This window comes from Cydia strobilella, chromosome 11, assembly GCF_947568885.1.
Source record: "Cydia strobilella chromosome 11, ilCydStro3.1, whole genome shotgun sequence".
NCBI classification, from domain to species: domain Eukaryota; kingdom Metazoa; phylum Arthropoda; class Insecta; order Lepidoptera; family Tortricidae; genus Cydia; species Cydia strobilella.
In genome coordinates this window covers 8,813,359-8,835,965 of record NC_086051.1, presented here as the reverse complement: position 1 = coordinate 8,835,965, position 22,607 = coordinate 8,813,359, and the positions used below count along the sequence as shown (strand labels likewise).

Genomic DNA, 22,607 nt, shown 5'->3' with positions numbered 1-22,607 from the left:
AATACAATAATAATAATAATAATAAATAATTTCTTTATTCAGATACGGTGTTCCAAATTTGTTAGTTTGTTACTTAAAAGCTAGGTTATTTATATTAAAACTATTTTTTATTACACACTAATTTAAAAAATATATATCCCCTGAATGGGGGTTTATAAGTGAGGACATCCAATGTCTTTGTAAAAGACTGTCTGGCCTGTCCGCTAACATATTTAGTATGCTGTTGGCACTCCCCTGTATTCTGCTTCTGATGGACATGATCTTTTTACGCATAATGGCGTGGAAGTCCTCTACGTGTGCGTCGGCGAACATGCCCGATGCACTGCAGAATCTAGGGAGCCCCATCAGCACCCTAAACATGTTCACAATGACAACAATGAGGGATCTCTTCCAGCTATTCGTCTTTATAACCAATTTTAGGGTTCCGTAGGCAAAATGGCTAAAACGGAACCCATAGTTTCGTCATGTCCGCCGTCCGTTCGTCTGTCCATATGTTGACTTTATAAAATAGTTTGTCTAATTTACGTTCCGATGAAAGCGATCTTAATCCGACACCATTTTTTTTCGGTTAATTTGATCACTTTTTAATTATGATCTATTTGAATGATCTATGATTCAATATGAATTAATTACGCACCAACACACACCTACTCGCCACCAGTGTTGCTGTCTTCCAAACAAAATGTTAAATTTACCCCTTAAGTCGTGTCGTGTCAGTTTCCGGAAAAACGTGATTTCAGATTTTTAAAAATTCATCCCCTAAATGGGTTAAAAAGGGGATGATAAAAGTTTGTCTTGGGGTTAAAATTTTATAATAAAAAACAAGATCTCATGTCAGCGTTTTTAAAAATTCATCCCCCAAGGTGTCAACACCTTGGGGGATGAAAAGGGGTTGAAAGTTTGTATTGAGATCAAATATTTTTGTGAGTGTAGGACTTGAATCTTTGTAAAAAAGGCATATTATTAGAATACAAGAAAAGTAATTTCAGCGTTTTCTTCTTCATTCCTTAAAAGGGTTAAAGAGGGGTTAAGTTTGTATAGGGTCCAAATTATATTTTAAGCTAAGAGTGAAACTTCGTAAAAAGGTATTTCATTAAAAAAGAAGAAAGCTAATTTCAGTGTTTTTGAAAAAAACCAAACAATAAACAACAACAAACAAAGGCCGACCGCTCGCAGAAAAGAGACAACGGCTTTTGTTTAACAAATTACCATCTTAAACGTAAAAATTATTTGAGAAGATGAAGACTATAAGCGCTTTGATAACGTCGTTGGTGATGTCTTCTCCAGGGCTTTTCATCGTTTCAAAGAAGTTATTGCATGGCATACTTCGCTTTTCAGTGCAAGAATACATTAAGGTATATTAACGTCCTAGTGTTTGACAGCCTAATTCCAATAGTAGGCAGCCTGTTTGTCATTTATATTGCTTCGTATTGCACTGGCAACTATTGAAAACCAATGAAATTCTCTTACCTCAGTGTGGTCAAAAAAGTTTCCAGCACTAGAATATTTGCGTTATTTAAAAACGTGTAACTAGACGTCAATGTGATACCTACTGTTACATTCTGTCAGCAAACTAAAGGGGCCCCCCACTGATTACCAGTCCGCCGGACGATATCGATATCAGCCTGTTAGTTGTTCGGAACTCTCAAATTTTTGTTCTAACTGACAATATTAAGCTGATATCGTCCGGCGGACTGATAATCATCAGTCGACGATATCAGCATTATACATATAAATGCGGAATAAAGATGTCAACCATTTGGCAAAGATAGATATAACTCCGTAATAGATAGATACAGTCTAAGGAAAAAACGTGCCTCGAAAATCAAGAAAATTTGATTCTCGTTCAGAGGGCGCTACTAGTTTTGGCCTACAGTCGTATAGATGGCGTTGACGGTTTCGTTTGTTATTTAACAATTTTAACGCATATCAATGAAAGAACATGGGTCAAAATCATAAAAATAAATAATGCAAATAAAAAAAACCATTTATCTATATTTAAATACATTCTATCGTATTTTTATAAATCTTCATTTTTAGTTTTAAAGTGTGTCGACAGATGGCAGTGAATTTACTGGGGTTACAAAATTTACTTTGACAGTACCGCTCTAGTATAAGTTACTCTATGCATTTGGTGACAAATTTAATGCACGGTTATAACTAATAAAATTAGCTTGTGCCTGAATATTTTTTGCCTGTATTTTAACTATTTAAAAATGCAAATACTCAGTATATAGCGCGTTTCGTTCACATTTCGCAATAAGTACCTATTACTTAGTTCGAATTAGACAGTATAATATTAATGAAACGTTATATCTCACTTGTATCGGTAATATCATATTCCTCGCATTATTCCGGTATTTTTGCCACGGCTCATGGGAGCCTAGGGTCCGCTTGGCAACTAATCCCAAGAATTGACGTGGGCGCTAGTTTTTACGAATGCGACTGCCATATGACCTTCCAACCCAGAGGGGAAATTAGGCCTTAAGAGGTTTAGTCCGGTTTCCTCACGATTTTTTCCTTCACCGAAAAGCGACTGGTAAATTTCAAATGATATTTCGTACGTAAGTTCCGAGAAACTCATTGGTTTTGGTCACTAGCCGGGTTTGAACCCGCGACCTACGGATTGAAAGTCGCACGCTCTTACCGCTAGGCCACCAGCGCTTTTATCTCACTTAAGTATATCGGTAGTGAGCTTAATATAAAATATAACCCATAACGTACCTACGCAAAACAAAATTAGTAACTAGATTCTCTGTATCTATTTCGCATATCACAGAATACAGATTTATTACAATATCCAAGCCGAGAGCGAAATACATTTTTGCGTATGGTAAACAGTGTAAAATTCGTCTGAAATGAGGCTAATTAATAAAAAAACATGAATTATATACAGGTAACTCTCTTTATAATTAAATAGATCGATCAATATTCTAATTTGTACAATTTTCACCACAAGTGTCCCAAAGCGCCAGCGTGTCCCAAAGCGCCAACGTGTCCCAAAGCACCAGCGTGTCCCAGAGGACCTACGCCCCAAGGAGCGGCTACGCCCCAGGGAGCCGCGACGCCCCAGGGAGCCGCGACGCCGTGCACACCGAGCGCGCCCACAGCGGGCCAGCCGAGCCCGTGCCCGGCGCCAACGAGGCGCGCGGCCGGCAGGTCGATGCGGGCAGCGTGGGACACGGCCAGGGGAGCGCCCACCGGCAGGACGGCAGAGCGCTTCTTCAGCAGGTGCAAGCCGGCGTGGTCAACAGCCCTCGCAGTGAGGTGCGCGGCACGGTCCAAGTTCACGCTCAGAGTATCCAGGGGCCTTCCGTCAGCAGCCACGATGTTGGCGGGCTGGCCGGGCGCGAGGGACAGCGGGCCTCTGTAGTTGTAGGCCGCGAGCGCAGGCGCGCCCCAGATAGCCCCATGGCCCAGACCCAAACCGTGGCCCAGACCCAGACCGTGGCCCAGGCCGAGACCGTGGCCCAGGCCGAGAGGAGCCAGAGCCGCCGGCGCCGCCAGGGGACCCGCCAGCCCCAAGCCCCAAGGACCGAGACCACTAGGGTTGGCCGCCGCCAGCGCCACCACGCAAGACAACACCACCAGCTTGAACATTGTGGTCTGTATTGTTTTCAGTACTGCGAGAGACTGTTGTATTTACCCCGGTACCTTTGGCTTTTATACAAATTTGTGCCGTAGGCGTAGGTATTCCTGATACCTTTGTGACGTAGGGGAAATATGCAAGCGGGCGTTGGCTGTATTAGAGGAAAGAAAAGCACCTTGATTGCGGCGGGGCCGGGCCGGGTGCAGCGGGCAACAATCGCTTTCAACCTTATACCGATAGGGTTTAATTCGAGAACTCTAAACAGGAATAGATACAAAGTCTATGTTTCCGTGTTTACCTTGAACGAATTGATAAAGGGCCATTCACTTCCACTGATTACATGAATAGATGTACAATTAAAAAAACTTGCACCATCAAGGCATCGTACTATAAAAGGCAATTTACATAGAAAAATATAATTCGAACAATTGACCTTAATTGTTAAGGGAAACTGTGCGTCAATATATCGGTACTAAGTTAAGGTGACTGTCCATTTCTGACTGCCGCTGCACTGCAGTTGCGACGTTACGCGGTGCCGCACTACTGTAGCAGCACGACTGCGGCTGTTGCGGCGTGCAGTCGCGACAGCGTTCGTTGATGGCTTGTCAAGTCAAGTCATATAATGTCAGACGTACAAATAAAATACTAATTTACTTTTGTATTTTTTACGTGAAGAAGCGAGTGACGATAATGCTACATGCTACATGAAAAAGAAGACCAGTTTGCCTTTCTACAATAGTCAGTCCGACGAAGGCAGCTACGCAATATTAATAAAAAATCTGATATTTAATGGTGATCGTTTATTCAGATAATATTGCCGATTAAATGAAAAGCAATTCAACATTGAATGAGACTTAATAATTGACGAAATACAATCAAATTACTCAAATGAAATTAATGCAGAGGAAAAATTATTCTTAACATTAAGGTAAGGTCACAATGTCAAATTTTCTTCCCCATCCTCTTGCCTAAATGCGTGACCACCAGGTGACCACCGCACACAGCAATCCGATGTGATGAATAAAATTATTTGTAAGAGCTATAAATAATGCGCAATTTACACTTCATATTGTCAAGTTTCCTATTTGAAACTGAAACACAAATTAAAATCCCTCTTGTGTTGCAGGTGTCCATGGGCGGCACGGCACTCTTTATGATATGACCGTGCATCCATATAAAACTTGACGGGCGAGACAAGAAATCCTTTATGAAGGAAGCTATTTCCCTCACCTTAGCCGATAGAAAGAACTTCTAATAAATTAATTTGAATAATAAATGGTTTCCTCGTGTTGGTGTGATGAAAAATTGCGTGTTGCACTGTAACAAAGTTTGTTTATGCCTTAAGACCCCCGCAACTGTCAATATTCTAAATTTTAAACCATTCGCTTCTCTCGTGGTTCAATTTTGTATCCTTTCATATGTTTGGATATCAATATATTACCAGGAGGTATTAAACAACATTTTTGCTCCTTGTAATAAAAAATAATGATTGCTTCGTTTATTTAGCTCAGGAATGGCTTTGCAAATTTTGCAATGACAAAATTAGAAAGTGTCGCCATAAACGACATTATAGTATATGATATTACGACTAGAGTTGCCAGGAATATTCGGCAACTATTCGGCAACTATTCGTCCTATTCGGCCACTTTGCCGATTATTCGGTATTCTATTTGCCTCTCTATCGCTCGTGCCCTATCGAGCTTATAGCTATCCTCGCAAAACTACGAAAAAATAAAATAACAGTTTATTTAATGAATTTATCATGAAATGATAAAAAAAATCAGGTAGGAAAATATAGCTTGGCCAGGATTAGGGAATATTACGCGAAAATGCGTAGGGGGCGCCAGGGCGCCACTACCACAATCTGAGGGTCTATCGCAAACCAAGATGAAAATCGAAATTTCGTTATTTAACATCTCTATCACTCTTGCATATTCGAGCGATAAAGAGGCTGATAGCGAAATTTCGGATTCGCGTTTTCCGGTAGGTCCTCTGTAAACAAACCGCCTTGATGCATCAATGTCATATTTTGTTATCTCTGAAAACTTGTCAAAAACCTATTAAAGGTACAGTATGTATACTACAGTATCTTAGTATGTAGTGGGTACAGTGTGTTACTCTATGGTTTACTAAAAAGGCTAGTCCTGCACTCTGGTGGCAGAACATTGCAGTAATATCCCCTTTTGTCTTAGGCTAGTATACTAGTACCTAAAGGAAATGAATGAGTAGATTTTTGTTTGTTCTTATTTACTGACAAATTGGGACACTATTTCCCCTCTGCCGAGGTACAAGATCAATTGTGCATGCATACAACTAGCGCGGTGCGTGTTGTACACAATAATTGTCTACGTTTCCTAACTGGCTCTGTGATATGGCTCAATATAGATTAGCAAAAAAGTTTACAGTAGCGCCTTGACAGTAAAGGCGTGTTCAGATATTTGTGAGCTCCTGGGCCGACCCGATATATCTGCGATATATGGCGACTGTACCATCGGGGTTGTATATCCTTGGGTGTAATAAGCTCCTTATTAGAACGTAGTGGTTATATCCTCTTTGCTTAGAACTACTAATATCTGTGACCCAAAGACGTTTCAGTGCAGGTGACAGATTTGACGTGCGGTCTGCAGCCGCAGTTGCAATAATACACTAAATACGCAAAAATGGCCATGCTACGTGCAGTCGGCCTTGTCATTAATTTTACTATGGAAATTGACAATAACAGCGACGTGTCGGAGCAGTAGTGCAGTTGCGGTCGGGAAAACGTTAAAATCACCATATTACGTGCAGTCGATATCGTCATTCATTTTACTATCGAAATTGACAATAACACCGACGCGTTTAGGCCGCTGCAGTAGTGTCGGAGCAGTAACGCAGCTGCGGTTGCAAATGGACTGTCACCTTTAATCGGATAATAATGTCGATCATTTAATTTTTCATCCTGGTTTGCACATTTAAAGCACTTGCACCATTAACTATCCCGGGGTTAACCGGTTAAACCTGGAGTTACCATGGTTAGCAGTACAAATAGACACTGGGTTAACGATTTAACCGGTTAACCCCGGGTTAGTGGGATGGTGCAAGAGGCGCTAATTAATATATAAATATACCAATAGAAGTTTATTATTGAAAGTAATAATCTTTTTTTCTGTGTTAGCTATTGACAGTCCCATCCTTTTATAATTAACTTTCCACATTTATTAACAAAATAAATATTTATTTACTAAATATACAGCTCGTGCACTCGAGTTGTAGAATAAGCAGTTATTTGTTTTACACGGGGGCAAAGTTGTTGTTTAACCTCTCGTGCTAATGTGCACCCGAGCAAGCGAAAGATTCTAAAATTGACCGCTGAATCTTGAGCGTTGCGTTGAAGTAAACACATTTTGCCACCGAGTAAAACACAAAATTTTTCACCACACCAATACAAGGAAAATACTAACTGTAAAATATCAAACTAAATGAAAGCAAATCGATTCGTAGTACATTTCGATGCTAGTGCGGAAAGTATGTCATTACATTCACGAGTACCGAGATATCGAATATGCCACGAGCCGCAGGCGAGTGGCATGACTCGGGACGAGTGAAGAATGACATTTCCGCACGTGTATCGAACGACGTTTTTTAATACAGTTGCGAAAAAATAAGAAAAACAACAAGTAAGGAATTCGTAACTTTTATATTATTAATTCTGTGACATCATTGACATAGACATTATGAAGAGGTGTTTTTTTAGCTGGGTGTGATTATTATTGAACCCACTTCAATGAAAGTTTTTTTTTAAGTAAATGCATGTTTTATAAGACAGAAACAATTGTAAAATAAAACATTTTACTATTATTACCCAAATATCGTTAATTACGATTATTTGTGAATCGTACATTTAGAAAAACAATATCGAATGTTGCCTCTGGATACATAAAGCAGAAAGAAAAAACGCCTCTTCTTTGACAGGCGTTCCGTTCCGTTCAGACAACTTATTAAGAACGGTTTTTCAATATTCAATATAAAAAATAGACGTGTTATAATGATAAAAGTTAAGGATAAAATATGTATATTTTTCGTATTCTTACATTAATAATAGGTTTTTATGTTGATTACGACGTTTAAAGGAAACGAATATTAACACTCATCAATAAGTAGTCATGAATTGGAACAAGAATTTAAAAAAATTGGAAAAGTAAAAAGCACTAGTTCGCGAAAACCAACTTTCCGCACGCTAAACAGCTACGTAAAGTAGTACTTTTTGAGCAACTGTATTAAAAAAAAATATTTATCATTCAGTCGATAGTAACCCTCCTTACAAAGCTGGAGGTAATATGATCTAGTAAAAAAAGCAAGCGAAATATGGAGGATACGGGTACGTATGTATTATGGGTAGGTACCTAAAAGTGTTATAGGGGAAATGATAGTGTTTTAAAAATAAATAAATTTTTAAAAACAAGAATGTCGTAAGTGAATCCAATTAAAATGCCGATAATATCTGTGAAGTTACATCATGATCCACTCACTTTTAAGTAAATGTAAATGCGTTTTAATATAACACAAACAAAAATTAATTTAAATCTATATACCTACACAACCAGCGTTCATGACACCTCGTCGTCCAGGAATCATGTGATTATATTTGGCCTATTTGGCTAAATGATCACATGATGTCTGGACGACCCTTCAACAAAAAAATAAGCTGTCTACTATACTATCGTGTTTTAAGTTGTGTTAAAGCTGTTACATCATCATATTAAAACAAAAAATATAGTATTCAACATTCTCGTAAACCTATTTTAAACGTAAGCAGAATACACTGGCACGGGATGAAGTACTACAGGTTGCACGGGTACGGCGTGCACGACGGGCTCCACCGCCACGGAGCGAAGTACCGGCGCAGAGTACACCGGGGCAGAGTGCACCACGGAGCTGGACTGGGAGGAGTAAGCGACCGGCACGTGAGACACCACGGGGGCCACCGGAGAGTATACTGGGGAATACGCGACCACGCTGGGCCGAGGCGCGGCCGTGCAAACTGCCGCCATAGCGAAAAGAACGATCTGAAAATAGTAAAAGCGAACATGGAAAATAATTATTTGGACGCAATTTCACACTACATTCCTAATCCCAAACTACTTAGGAAAGCTTCAAAGGTACTTGGCGACGAATTCGAACCCAGCCCAAACTACTAGGTAAAGTTAGGGTCGTCTGGAATTATTTTGTTACTTATACCACTTACTCATACCTTTCATTAGGACTTATTACTCCATTTGCTAAAAATCTTGTAACTGTAGAAAGTGTAAACGTAATCTTAGACATATATGCACATTAACATTTTTTGTTAGATTAAATGGTTTAGTGAAATACATAAACAACTTGTTATCGGCGAATTATTATAAATACCGTAAAATGGGATGAGTAGGAGCAAAACTGACATTCAGACCTCGATAACATTTTATTTTTACATATGTAAACTGAATGGTGTATATAATAAGTGTTCCGGACGTTTGTATTTTAATTCTATTTTAGCCATTTCATAACTTTGACGATAAACAGGAAATCCAGGTTTTCATACAAAGGTGATTTTGGAAGATTGTTGGATCGTTTTTTTATAAATATTATGAGTATTACTATAGCTCCATTTTAAATTGGTATACAGAGGTATACCTATACTATAGCTCCATTTTAAATTGGTAACAGAGGAATTGGATGATGACCTATATAATAAAGAGAAAGAAGAGCCTTAGCAATCAGGGGCAACATGTTCATCCGTAGATTTGCAAAATGTTCAAGGGAAGTTAATAAAAAAAATAAAAATAAAAAATAAAAAAAAGTTAAGCTCACAGTCTTTAAAGCATATTGTACATCTTTTTATACATGCAATCTATGGGTGAAGCATAAGAAGCGTGTTTATAACGCGCTTCGTGTTCAGTTTATTAATATCTTCAGAATGTTGCTAAAGCTGCCTCGGCGCTGTAGTGCGTCAGGCATGTTTGCCGAGGCGCACACGGATGGCTTCCATGCCATCAGACGCAAGAGGGTAGCCTCTTTGCTGAGACGAGTGAGAAGCAGCAGTAACAGCATCCTGAGGATGGTAGCTGGACGCCTCGACTGCCCTATATTAAGGCACTGGGCTAATATCGTAATAGGCAGTACAAATTATTAAAGTAAGTAAGTTAGGTATTTGTTTGTATTTGTTTTTGTTTTTATGGCTAGCTCTTAATTGTATAGTAAATGTTGTAAATGTTATAATTAGACTAACACTTAGTTTATAGGTTCCCTAGTTTAAGTATCACTAACAAAATATTGATTTTTTGAAAGTCTGAATTAAATATTTTTTATTTTTATTTTTTATTTATTTATACATTCTTTTTGTAGCAGTAGCCTTAAAATCCCATCTCACCCCCCTTTCATACCTTGTTTATTCACAATAGCATCTAAACTATCATCTGACTAAGTATCAAGCGGGAGGCGATGACTTAAAAAATTTATAGACTTTATTTGCTGCCATTCCTCAACCCACCAACGGAGCGGCAGCTGACGTTCACGAGGGTTCATCATACATAGCCGTTAACCACTATACGAGTTTTCGCCCGGGACGCGATTGGTCATGGAAATCTGTTCCTGGCCCGCGGTCTAGAAATTCAGCATCATAACCAAATAACGCGCCATTACCCATTTAGGGGGCATCTGCGGGCTTAACAGAGCTTTACATTTTACGCGAAATTCCACCATCGAGATGAAAATCTGCAGATGATGGCCACAACAAAAAGGGTCGGCCGTTGAACCCATGTCGTAATTAATGAGTTATACTGCCTTACGGGTTTTACCTGAAGTTAATATCGCCTAAAAGACCCGTACAATCAAAATTGATGTAATCATTCGCGAAAGAGGTTAAAGATCTCATAGAGCGTTAGGATGAACATAAGTAAGCAGAATATGTTTTATGATAAAGTGAATCTTTATTTTTACTAAACGTACCAATTTGAACATGATGGAGAGATTAGGACGCCTCTGTCGGACGGGCAAACTGTCACTACAGGGCGTTAGAATTTGACTGATGATGTTTGCAGATTACGAGCTTTTATACATGCGAATATGAGAATCCTGTATCCCAAAAATAACTACATACCACACGCGGAAACCATCAGCTAATACGCGCAGAAAACTGGTTCCGAAGAATATACTCGTGCCATAGCATTATTAATTGGCGCCAAATATCACGTTCATTAAAAATTATTAATTTTGCAAACATTCTGCTTCCAAATAAGAGGCCAATTTTTTTCTTATCACTAAATTACGACCTTACGTACATTCAGTATATCGATCGATTTTATTCTATTTACCTAAAAAGTTATTTGACTTTTGTGTGTAATGGAAAGCATTATTACGGATAAAAGGCGAGTCTATTTCAGAAATTGCCAAGGATACAGCCACATAGCAACATTAGCAACCTGAATAATTATAGCACGAATACATAGAATTGCAATTACTGCTACTCAGAATCAGAATCAGAACAGCCATGTGCCATTGAGGCGCATTATATGTCCAGTCCATTGTCATTCGTTTTTACTTACATGTTCCAGGATATCGATGACGCCGGTTTTTTTCGTATTTCCGAGCATCTAATTTTGTCCTTCAAATCTTTTATTTTATTTATACTTTATTGCACATAAAATAAGTACAAATGGTGGACTTAATGCCTTAAGGCATTCTCTACCAGTCAACCACTGGGCCAAAAAGAGACGTTTGTTGGTGCAGGCTTTGTACTGTATTTGAAAATAATTAAACGATATCACTACCTACTATTTACAAATTAAATACTAATTATAGTATACCTATTATATTTAAATCATAAACTTAAACATATACTTTGTATGATACACTTACATACATATCTACATATATACTTATACATGTACCTACTGTGAAACATTACTTACATCTTTCAGACAAATGCTTGCGCAGCATACGCTTGAATCTTTCAATCTTATATTGAGCTTACTTTTTTCCATGCTACGTTCACAAGTTCGAATACTGAAGTCTCCTTTAAATATATGTTTTAGACTCCAGTATCTTTTCCAGCCAAGGGCAACTCTCCTTTCAACTTCTCTTTTCATTTTATCTTCAAATGAGAATAGTTGTCCAAGGTATGTGTTCTCTTTCACCTGTTCCAGATTTGTACCATTTATTGTCTATGTCTATAGATCTAAATATTTGTTCGAGAACATACAGAAACAACAATGGCGACAAAGGGTCCCCGTGCTTGACGTTGAATACTAAATTTTCTGTTTTCATCCTCCATCCTCACGCTGGCTGTAATTTAATATATTACTGCTACTGGTACCTTTTACCTAGGCATATAAGACCTAAAAAACAGGACAAGTGCGAGTCGGACTCGCCCACCGAGGGTTCCGTACTTTTTAGAATTTGTTGTTATAGCGGCAACAGAAATACAACATCTGTGAAAATTCCAACTGTCTAGCTATCACGGTTCATGAGATACAGCCTGGTGACAGACGGACAGACGGACAGAGGAGTCTTAGTAATAGGGTCCCGTTTTTACCCTTTAGGTACGGATCTTGTCTCGGGTCATGCAGTGTAGAGTTCCGGAGTTCCGAATACAATAGGCTATGGGGATGAAATTAGTAGCTATTCAAGTCCTCTATCACTGAGGGGAGATGAGCGGGTATGAGAGGAAACGCGCGGGAATCAACCAATAGCATTTGGTTGTAATCCAACGGAGCGGAGAAAAGATGTGGATTACATTGATTCCTGCACGTCTCCTCTCATCTCAGCCTTAATTTAATTGTACCAAAAGCGAGAGTATGTAGGTAAATCCTATCATTTATTTATGTATCATAAATATTTACTCAGACCCTATTAAGTTCATTTTTATATGGAGTACGAGTAGCTGTCACGTAAAAGCTTTGGAAACTTAGCAAACGACAACTCCAAATAATAACGGGGGTGTTTACTGGCCATTACGGGGTTAAGGGAATTCTGGCCAAGATGGGACACGCTGACAACACCGATTGTCGTATGTGTGGCGAAGAGGAAGAGACAGTAGAACACCTGATGTGTGAAATGTGTGAGTGTCACGCCCTCGCCAGACAAAGATGAAAGGCCTTTGGAACAGGCTATCTGAAACCAAAGGAATTCAAAACGCTACCCATGAACTCCATCATCCGGCACATGGAGATGGTGGGAAAAGCTCTTGAGTAGCGGACGGACCTTTCCTAGGGGGTAATTGCACAAAAGATCCCTATGGGTCGAAGTGTATCCTCAAGGGCCCCCGAAAACCATAAGATAAGATAAGCTGTCACGTAAAATATTTGTAGATATTTTTTGGAAAAAAAATGTAACATTTAAGTAATAAAAATACGGTAAAAACATACTGCGTCAATTATTTTTTTAAATTAAAAGACGAAGGAACTGTTATAAGGATCAGACAGGTAGCCAACATATGATAATTATGAATTGTCATATAAGTATACATACTGCAGTTTACATGGATGTTATTGTGTCAAAGATACGCCATGAACTTGACTCGGCCCACTTCCACATGTAATAAAGTCATGTAACCGGTCACACGCGCATAATTATCGCGAATACCGACCTGTTCTACAACACACGTTTTGCGGTAGGTACCTGCCACAGATCACTTACAAGAGTTACAAGGTTACTTAGGTTGCACTTTGGTAATCTTAAGTTGAATAGGATCAGCAAAAAAATGTTTCACATTAATGTTATTTATAACAATAATGTTTTCCAATTTCTTTCAGTGAAGTGGCTTCTTTAGTAAGATTTCAGTTTTGATACACCAATCAAATGCTCATGTGAGACATCATGCTGTATTACATTACTTGTTACGTTTACGATGGATAATATAAAATATTAGTTTAATAATATAATGCTTTTACTTAAATTGGCACAACTTAAAGGGATTTTCGTTCTATTTGCAAAACTGGCTATGACCGAGTAGCTGTATATATTTTCTCCCATGTGTGTTATTTCTACACATGTGTAAGTTGAGGCAAATTTTGAAAACACCTTCTACAAAAAAAGAAAACCGACTACAAAAAGGATAAAATAAAATATTATCCTTTTTTAAATATATGCGTTACAAACTGATATGTTTGAAATCGGTGCCTAGCCAAATTTTGAAGCCTGCCATGATTTTGTTACGATTCGATAAGGATGCGCCTATATAAGTATGTTGGATTACAAGACGTCAATGAACATACTTTCTGCAGGTATTAAGAACACACGGTCGAAGGCCGAACCTTCTTGGCGCAGTCCGTACCATGTTTGTCGGTACATTAGTATAAATCCAATGCGTAGCCTTACCACGAGTTTGTCATTAATATATTCGCTAGCGTGTGCGTAACTTACTATCTATGCGTCTCGCCCGTACTGGCATATTAGTGCAAGCGAGATGTATAAAAAGTAAGTTACGAAGACGTTAGCGAATATGTAGTGTCAAACTCGTGGTTTTCGGGAAGAAATGCTTGAGTTACTTTAGAAAACACCGAAATCACCATACACATGCCTTCAAAAACTGAGGAATTCTCTCAATTCCTCATGGATTCCTTGATCAGATCAGAACCAAAAATATTACGGAAACTACTTGAAAGGTAACTTCTTTCGAAAAAAAAAAATACTCAAATCGGTCCACGGGTCTCGGAGTAATCGGTGAACGTACATAAAAAAACCGGCCAAGTGTGAGTCGGACTCGTCCACCGAGGGTTCCGTACTTTTTAGTATTTGTTGTTATAGCTGCAACAGAAATACATCGTCTGTAAAAATTTCAAGTGTATAGCTTTCACGGTTCATGAGATACAGCCTTCTGACAGACGGACGGACAGACGGACAGCGGAGTCTTAGTAATAGGGTCCCGGTTTTACCCTTTGGGTACGGTACCCTAAAAACATAGCTACAATCGAATACAGAACCTCCTCCTTCTGGGTAAAGAAGTCGGTTAAAAAAGTTGGACATTTAAGGAAAACATTTAAACAAAGGAAACTTTAATTCTGAAAATGGAAAATTTCGATTCATTTGCAAAAATATGAGAAGTTCCAGGTCCCAGGTGGAAATTTCACAATTTTGGTAATTTTCCGCCGGCACATCAGTAGGTATAGTAGTTTATCGATATCGGCGGTGGCAGAGTCTATTAGAGGTAGTCTTAGTACCTACATAGTACACATACAAATATTTGGAGGCTGTTATATTCATAGTCTAATAGTAGGTGTCGTGTAGCTCAAGACATTTGGTTCCATGATTTATTAAACAGGTTTTGTATACATAAATATAATACCGACATTTGAAAATATTACCTAGCCAATAAGTCTGGTCATAGTCCACACGATATTGCGTTTTACTATTAACATTGATTGAGATCGCTATAAAGAGTTTGTGAACGTTTACCTTTTCGACGCCGTGTCAAACACAAAAGCTGTCAGTCGGACGCCACGTCACCAAAGTGTCAAAACTGAAATTGAACTTTATGCACATGCACGTAGGTCTATGTTGCGCTGTGGTCTGTGACAGATTAATCTCTTTGGCGTTGGACCTGCGGTGCCGATATATCGGTCATTGGCGTCCAAAAGGTTAAAACAGTTTATTGTTATGGTAAACTGAAGATGATCCGAGTGCTGTAAACATTTTAGGGTAGGGTATTCGAGGCAAGCTGAAAATTTGTCTTATACTTCTCCTATCCTATCATACCCTAAATCGGAACTGCAGACTTGGCTGGGGGTAATGGAGCTAATAACCCTTATAGGTATACTTAAAGACATACATTTTTGCACAAAACATGTTCTGGAGGCAATCTGTAATTTTTTAAAGTTAAATTAACCTTTCGTATGCCTTGCCCCATATATGTACCGCACAATTTGGACTGTAATTTATAAATTCAAGGTTATTAATTCAGTAGCCAATACTGACAGAAGCATACAAAGGGTTAAAATTATATATATAGAGTAATAATAAAAAAATAAGCCAAATCGGTCGAGTCTTTATTTAACCTTGCCAGACTCGTTCAAAATTATTTTGCAAAAAAATCATAAAAATGTAGGTACTTTAGACTTTAGGCAACTTGAAATTTTTATGAATCTGTATGTACGTTTCTGCCAATAAATGTTCCTAATTATCTCGAAAACGATTCAACTGATTTAGTTGTGGTTTTCTGTAAAGTTGTAAACGATTAGGCGCTACTAGCTGGTAAGGCGAGCGGCTTCTAAATAGGAGGTCAATGGTACAAACCCTGGCTCGTAGCAATGACTTTCGCGGGACTTACGGCGCGATTCGGAAAATGAATTAGAGATTCACTAGATATGAACTCAATCAATCAATCAATCAATCAATCATTTATTTGCACATAAAACATAGTATATAATGCATGCAAATACTAGTAAAGATATGTGACGTTCCACGGCAAAAGGTACATTATGGCGGCGCCATCATATTAATTGGAGCGGCGTTAATAATAGCGTAAGCGCCAACCGCCATAAGGTACCTTTACCCGTGGGAAGTCACATATCTTTACTATTTCATATCTAGTGAATCTCTAATTCATTTTCCGAATCGCGCCGTCATTGTAAGAAATATCCTTTTTCATCATTAGTTAGCCTCAGGTGTAGAGTACAGTGATTTGGGAAACAATATGTTTTGTCTGGCTCGGGGCCATTCCGTCATTGACCTTACATTAAAATCGTTTAGAAGCCATCATACAAACAATTATTCAGCATTTTAAATATTGTATTCACAGTAATTTCCTTTTCACGCTATTATAGTTGTATGGACTTATATAAAGTGGCATAAGCTGAATTCATGGTGGTATCAGATGGGTATATTTAGGAGTACCTTGCTTACATAATCTCGTCTGTCAAGGTGTTTCGGTAGGAAAAGCCTTGGCAGACTTATACATTCCTGAAATGAGGGTTCATACCTACCGACTGGAATTGGTTTCATGCTGGTATCAGATGGTTATATTTAGGGGTCCCGATGGTCAGAGTCATAGCGATAGATGCTATCGGCGCGCCTCGCCTCTGCAGGCGCGTACTATCAGAGCGTCTCGCCTCTCCCAAGCGCGTGCTATCAGCGCGCCTTACCCAGCGCGCCTTACCGTGCGCGCGCTACCAGCGCGCCTCACCTTGCTCGTGCTATCTGCGCGCCTTACCGTGCGCGTGCTACCAGCGCGCCTTACTGTGTGCGTGCTACCAGCGCGCCTCACCTTGCGCGTCCTATCTGCGCGCCTTACCTTTGCGCGTGCTATCAGCGCGCCTTACTGTGCGCGTGCTACCAGCGCGCCTCACCTTGCGCGTGCTATCTGCGCGCCTTACCGTGCGCGTGCTCCTCCCTTGCGCGTGCTACTAGCGCGACTACAATCGTATTTATTCTTTTTGTAATTATACCATTTGTTAGCGTGTCATATTGAGACAAAAGCCGATAAATAAAGAACCTACCCCTGTTATATCTATCCTTTCCTTTCTACCTCCTCACTCCCTGCTCCGTTACGCACTCCTCCAATATACGTGGAGGAGGACGTAACGTGACAACATATCTAATCCATATCGTATCTAGACGTAATATTTGACGTATCTTAAAGTTCGAATCGGGCCGTTACGCGTTAATAAGTTCCAACAGTATTTGCGATTCAGTGGATTTACTTCAAGCACAAATAAGTCAGGTCTTTGTCCTACATACTTTGCAAAGTAAGATCTTCATAATAATTATAATCTTTCGTCAGGGACTATTATATTTTGTAATCATCATCATATCAGCCTTTTATCGCCCACTGCTGAGCATAGGCCTCTCTTCGAGTACGCCGCTTATCCCGGTCCTGAGCCAATCTCATCCAAAAGTGACCCGCAGTCTTCCGAATGTTGTCCACCCAACGAGCCAACGGACGCCAGGCACTCCTTTCGTCTGAAAGCGGCCACCATAACATTACGTAAACTTTTTGGCCCACCTGCCATCACTTTGTCTGGCAACATGTCGCGCCCAGCTCCATTTAAGTTAGGTAATGACGTGTCCGACGTCTTGCACCTTGGTGCGGCGTCGGATCTTGACATTCCTCACTCGGTCTTGTAGTAATATTTTGTGATAAAATTGCCAAAACTAATTCGGTTTATTAATATTTTCTGTATACTTAATTTTTACCTCAAGGCATGATTTAGGATTTCTACCTGTACCGATAAGCGAATATGATCGAAGTGACCATATGAATAATATTTGGATTTTAATCAGTGTGGTATACGAGTATAGGTACGTATCTTATAGGGCCTATAGACGGGCCATATTTGCACTGCAATATGTGGCCGGCAACTATTGGTGTATTTCTCTAACATGAGAGTAAGAGAGGGACACCAATAGTTGCCGGCCACATATTGCAGTGAAAATATGGCCCGTCTACAGGCCCCTTTATAGACACTTGCCACTCGATTAGATCGTATCAATGGACTAAGGAAGTGCATATTATAATTTATATCCATAAAAATACTCAGGCATCTCTTGAAAGATAATTATAATACTAATTAATAAGACAAGTATACAGTTTAAAACCATAAGCATATTTAATAGTAATTAATTTTATTTTTCCGACGATAAAAGGCAAAATATAGCATTGCTGGTTTACGAGTTGCTTAACGACGTTCGTGTATCAGCTAAAACGGAAATGTATTCCGGAAGTGTTATGGTTCGCAGTGGCATGCTTTGTTATTTTTTAATGATTATGACATTTTAAACAAGTAGCTATTTTTTATTATATTGTTTTCATTGCATTCAAAATTATTGTTTTTATTGTTTAAATTTTGTTAAAAGTAACAAACAAAAATAATAATACTTAAACTACTATGCTTATTTCTCGATAATTGTAGTAAAACATTATAAAAACCAAGTATAATATTTATGAAAGTTCCCTGTAAAAAGTGATCGTAAAAATTCGATCTCTCCGCATACCTACATCTTTGGTGTCAACAAGTAATTTTTTTTTGGTGCAGTACATACATTAACTGCGATTTGTGTAATTGTATACGTCCAAGTCGAACTCGCGTTCAATATCGGGCCGGTCAGTTAATTTATATCGATCGTTGTCTGTCATACCGCACCGTGCTTGCCTTGATCCAGTAAACGCGCAAGTAATCTGAGTCTGGCTTGTTTCTGCGCTGATCAGATGTCACTGCCAGTTAGGCAGCCGCTAGTTACATTACAACAAACAAAAACACTATATATATTGGGTGGACGATCGCTGCCTGTCCCGCCCGATGACTGATTATGGCCATGGATTTCATCCGATAGTTTCATGAAAATTTGATTAATTAAAAACTAAATGACTTTATTATTTAGATGCTTGATTTGGCTTCACTGATGATTTAATAATTAATAGTAATGGTCTCGGTAATGTACTTTGAACTGAACAAACTGTAGGTAATATGTAGCATGTAAGTTTTGAAATAAGTTTAGTTAACCCATTTACTCATTTGCCATTTATTAACAATATAATTATATAACACTTTAAACTCACGCGTTTTGAACACATATTTAATTAAATAGCGGTAGACCCGTTCTTATCATTAAATAAATATAATTATTAATTATATCTTACACGTCAAAATTGAAATTAAATTAAGTAGATAAATTAAGTTACAATTATTATTCCTTTTTTTAACTTAGGTCTTAGGGTTTTACAATGTAAGTATAAAAGTATAATATACAGACACATAAAAAACAATAAAAAATACATATAAACACATTATGAAAACAACCTAACCTAGGGTGCCGCCAGCAACGGGACAAGACCCAAGCTGCCGGTGGTCAGGGCCGCAGAGAGGAACCGGCGGACTATCCGCGCCGTGTCCAAGGTCACCGACTTCTGCATCTGACCCTTGATCCAACCACCTAGCGAGAGTCTCTCTAGGTGTTGGTCGAGACTCTTCGCTATGAGACCGTTCGCTGAAACAACTATCGGGACAATGATCGTCGAGTCAACATCCCACATGGCGGTAATCTCGTGAGCCAAGTCTAGGTACTTACTGGACTTGTCGTTCTCAGCTTTCACGAGAATCTAATCATAATAGGGGATGGTGATGACAACGTGCACGGCCCAGCCTTGCGATCGATCTCACATATTATCACAATGTCAGGCTTATTGGCTATAATAGTCCTGTCAGCAGGGACCGGACAACCCTTTCCGCGATAAAACCCTTTCAATGGGTGACACTTAAACACGGCTAACACATTGAAAGACTTTCCCTTTTGAACTGCAAGCCCATTCATACCCTTACCTTTGACTAACCCTTACCGAAAAGCTAACCAAAAATAAGGCTAGCTCTTAATAAGGGTTACCCTTATCTTTAAGCGCTTTTTATAAAGGTTTCCCTTTGCGTGAAAGAGACAGGATTAGTATATATCTACGGTAGTGTATGAAAAGGAAAGAAAATACGTGCCTAGTCAAAGAACGCCGCCGTCGCCGCCGACGATCGCTCGGATTCGAAGTAATGTGTGCTTTATGACCAAGGTAGACGACTTAAATTAGCACGCTTATATGCTAAAAGGGAAGCCCTTTATAAGGCTAACCCTTATAAGCAATATGCAAGGTGTTGGTGAGCGGATGATAAGGGTTTTGTAAGGGTATTTGGGCTACCGATTACTCAAATGTGGTAGCTTTATATAAGGGTTTTTAAAACCAAAACAAAGGGTTTCGTCTGGCAAAGGGTATGGTGAGTTAAGCCTTATGCAATACCCTTATAAAACCCCGATAAGGGATAGCGGGCCGGTCCCTGCCTGTCAGTGAGTGATGATATATCCCTAAAGTACTAGTTTTTGATAGTACCTTCTCAAGATGCTTTTAAAGTAGACTAAATTTGCTACAATCCGAGACTAGCTTTGTCTCTGTAGATTTAATAGTTTTCGAGATAAAGCCTTTCAAAATTTATATATATTTATTTAAATTTATTTATTTATTTATTTATTTATTTATAGTCGCTAAGAGTAGGAAGAAATAGAGCATAGGTTGTACCTGAGGAGCCGACCATTTCCCTCCCTTTTTTGGGGGGTAGGCATGGTACGATCTTATGGCTACCGGGCCAAATCAGCTTTGTTTGACCCCAGGAACAATCGTGCTAAGCAGCATCGCCTGAGACAAAAGTGCATACTCACTGCACTCACATAGTAGCCTACGAATTCAGAGACCATTCTAGTCTCGTATTGTAGCAAATTTAGTCCACTTAAAAAACGTCTTGAGAAGGTATTATCAAAAATTGGTCCTTTAGGGTCATAATCGCCCAAACCTAAAAAAATCCGAAATTTTTGCGGATTTTTTTTCGATTTTTAACAAAGGGGCGTTCGGCGCTCAAGGTCTCAAACTTGGATTATTCATTGAGCCAACATCCTAAACAATTACACAAGTCTGCAAAAAATCATAACTACTTACCGGATTTGACGAAAACGAACCCCGTTACAAAAGGCGACAAAGTTACTGGATTTTAATGCCTATACCTAAATTAAAACGTCAATTATGATGCTAGAGTTACAGAAAAAAATTGGATCCCAGAAACCATAGTCGTCGCATTACCTGTCCAGTGTGTACAAATCAGCTGCAGCATCAGAATTTATTTCCGACCCATTCACTTAAACTTGTGTGTTTCTGCTTTGATATAAAAGACACTTGGACGACAGCTGGCACATTTTAAAGGTTGAGACTCAGTGCCCGCGGAATCTTAATATTTAGAATAAGTAATATGAGTAATAAGCAGTGAACGGAATAAGCGGAATATAAATGTTTACCTAAACTTAGTAGAACAGAGACACGAACTGGAGACTTCCTTAAGTCCCGGAAAGTTGCATACTAAGTACCTAAATAATAATGTTATAATGAGTAAAAAACCAGGAGTGTTCTGTCCAATACAATCAATAGGCTCAAAATAAAACAAGCATGTTGAGCCTGACCAGTAATATATGATGGCGCGCCATGTTGCAGTATTTTACTGGAACTATTTTAGAATAACAGCGCCCTCTTGACAATGATCATATATTACTGGTCGGGCTGTAAGGACAGGCTATATATATATTTTTTTTTGTTCAAATCAATTTTAATACAAATAACCTTACACAAATCAATATAAATATGCACTATTTTTCTTCAAAACATTTTCATAACTCATGTCATCAATATGTTGTCATCAATATGTTCAGTATCAGAAATATAAGAAATATTATGTTTGTTCATTAATTGAAATATATAATCATTATTTCTTCAATTTTCAATTTCCAGACGGTTTCTTTTTACGCTTAACATCCACTTGTAAGTTGAAAATTATAGTTCAAGGTAAACAACGTAAAAAAGAAAAGCGTACGCCTATACTAAATGCCGGCAACGCACTTTCAATCCCTCGGGTGTTGCGGGTGTCTATAGGCGACGGTAAACGCTTACCATCAGATGATTCGTCGATCAAAATTTCAAAAGGAGGTTCTCAATTCGGTTGTAAGTTTTTTAAATGTTTATTACTTCATAGCTTTGTCTTTTCCCGACTGATTTTGAAAATTCTTTTTTTTATTGAAAATATGCTAAAGCAGAGTTCAAGTTGAGATATCGAGGGAACTCCTCAAATCTTAAAGGCATGTTACCTATAGTGATTTTTGTATTTTCATCAACAAATCAAGCATTTACATTTAAAAAGTGAGGTTTGATTGATGATGATAGAACGGAAGACGCATAAGTCACGTTTTAGCATAATCTGAATAGGACTGCTGGCTGCGATTCCTCGAGGTCCCCAAATGGTATGGACATGAAAAAGGGACCTTTAGTTAACATATATGTATACCAAATTTCATGACTGTCCAAGAGATTTCGCAGTTTGTCTTATTCCGATTGTGCTATTTGGCGATTTGTCCTCTTCGTTATGTTGGTTAAGCAAGTTAGTTTTAGTAAGCCAACATTTTTGTCAAGCTTGAGTTCTTATGATAGATTCTATGAGGAATTGGGGCAACTCCTCAACTCTTTTAAGCATACTTACGCAGCGTACTACGTTAT

General features: G+C 38.8%; 2 protein-coding genes across 2 annotated transcripts; both read right to left on the bottom strand.

The window, feature by feature from the left end:
• Positions 1–2,886: 2,886 nt before the first annotated feature.
• On the bottom strand, positions 2,887–3,655 carry LOC134745487 (fibroin heavy chain-like). The gene has a single exon (XM_063679530.1). It carries the CDS (start codon positions 3,598–3,600, stop codon positions 2,950–2,952), a length of 651 nt encoding a protein of 216 aa, XP_063535600.1. The 5' UTR covers positions 3,601–3,655; the 3' UTR covers positions 2,887–2,949.
• A 4,699-nt stretch (positions 3,656–8,354) lies between these two features.
• On the bottom strand, positions 8,355–10,787 carry LOC134745250 (uncharacterized). The gene is made up of 2 exons (XM_063679245.1): positions 10,556–10,787; positions 8,355–8,634 (listed from the first exon to the last, which is right to left on the bottom strand). The coding sequence occupies exons 1-2, from the start codon at positions 10,565–10,567 to the stop codon at positions 8,371–8,373; spliced, it is 276 nt and encodes a 91-aa protein (XP_063535315.1). The 5' UTR covers positions 10,568–10,787; the 3' UTR covers positions 8,355–8,370.
• Between the last annotated feature and the right edge of the window lie 11,820 nt (positions 10,788–22,607).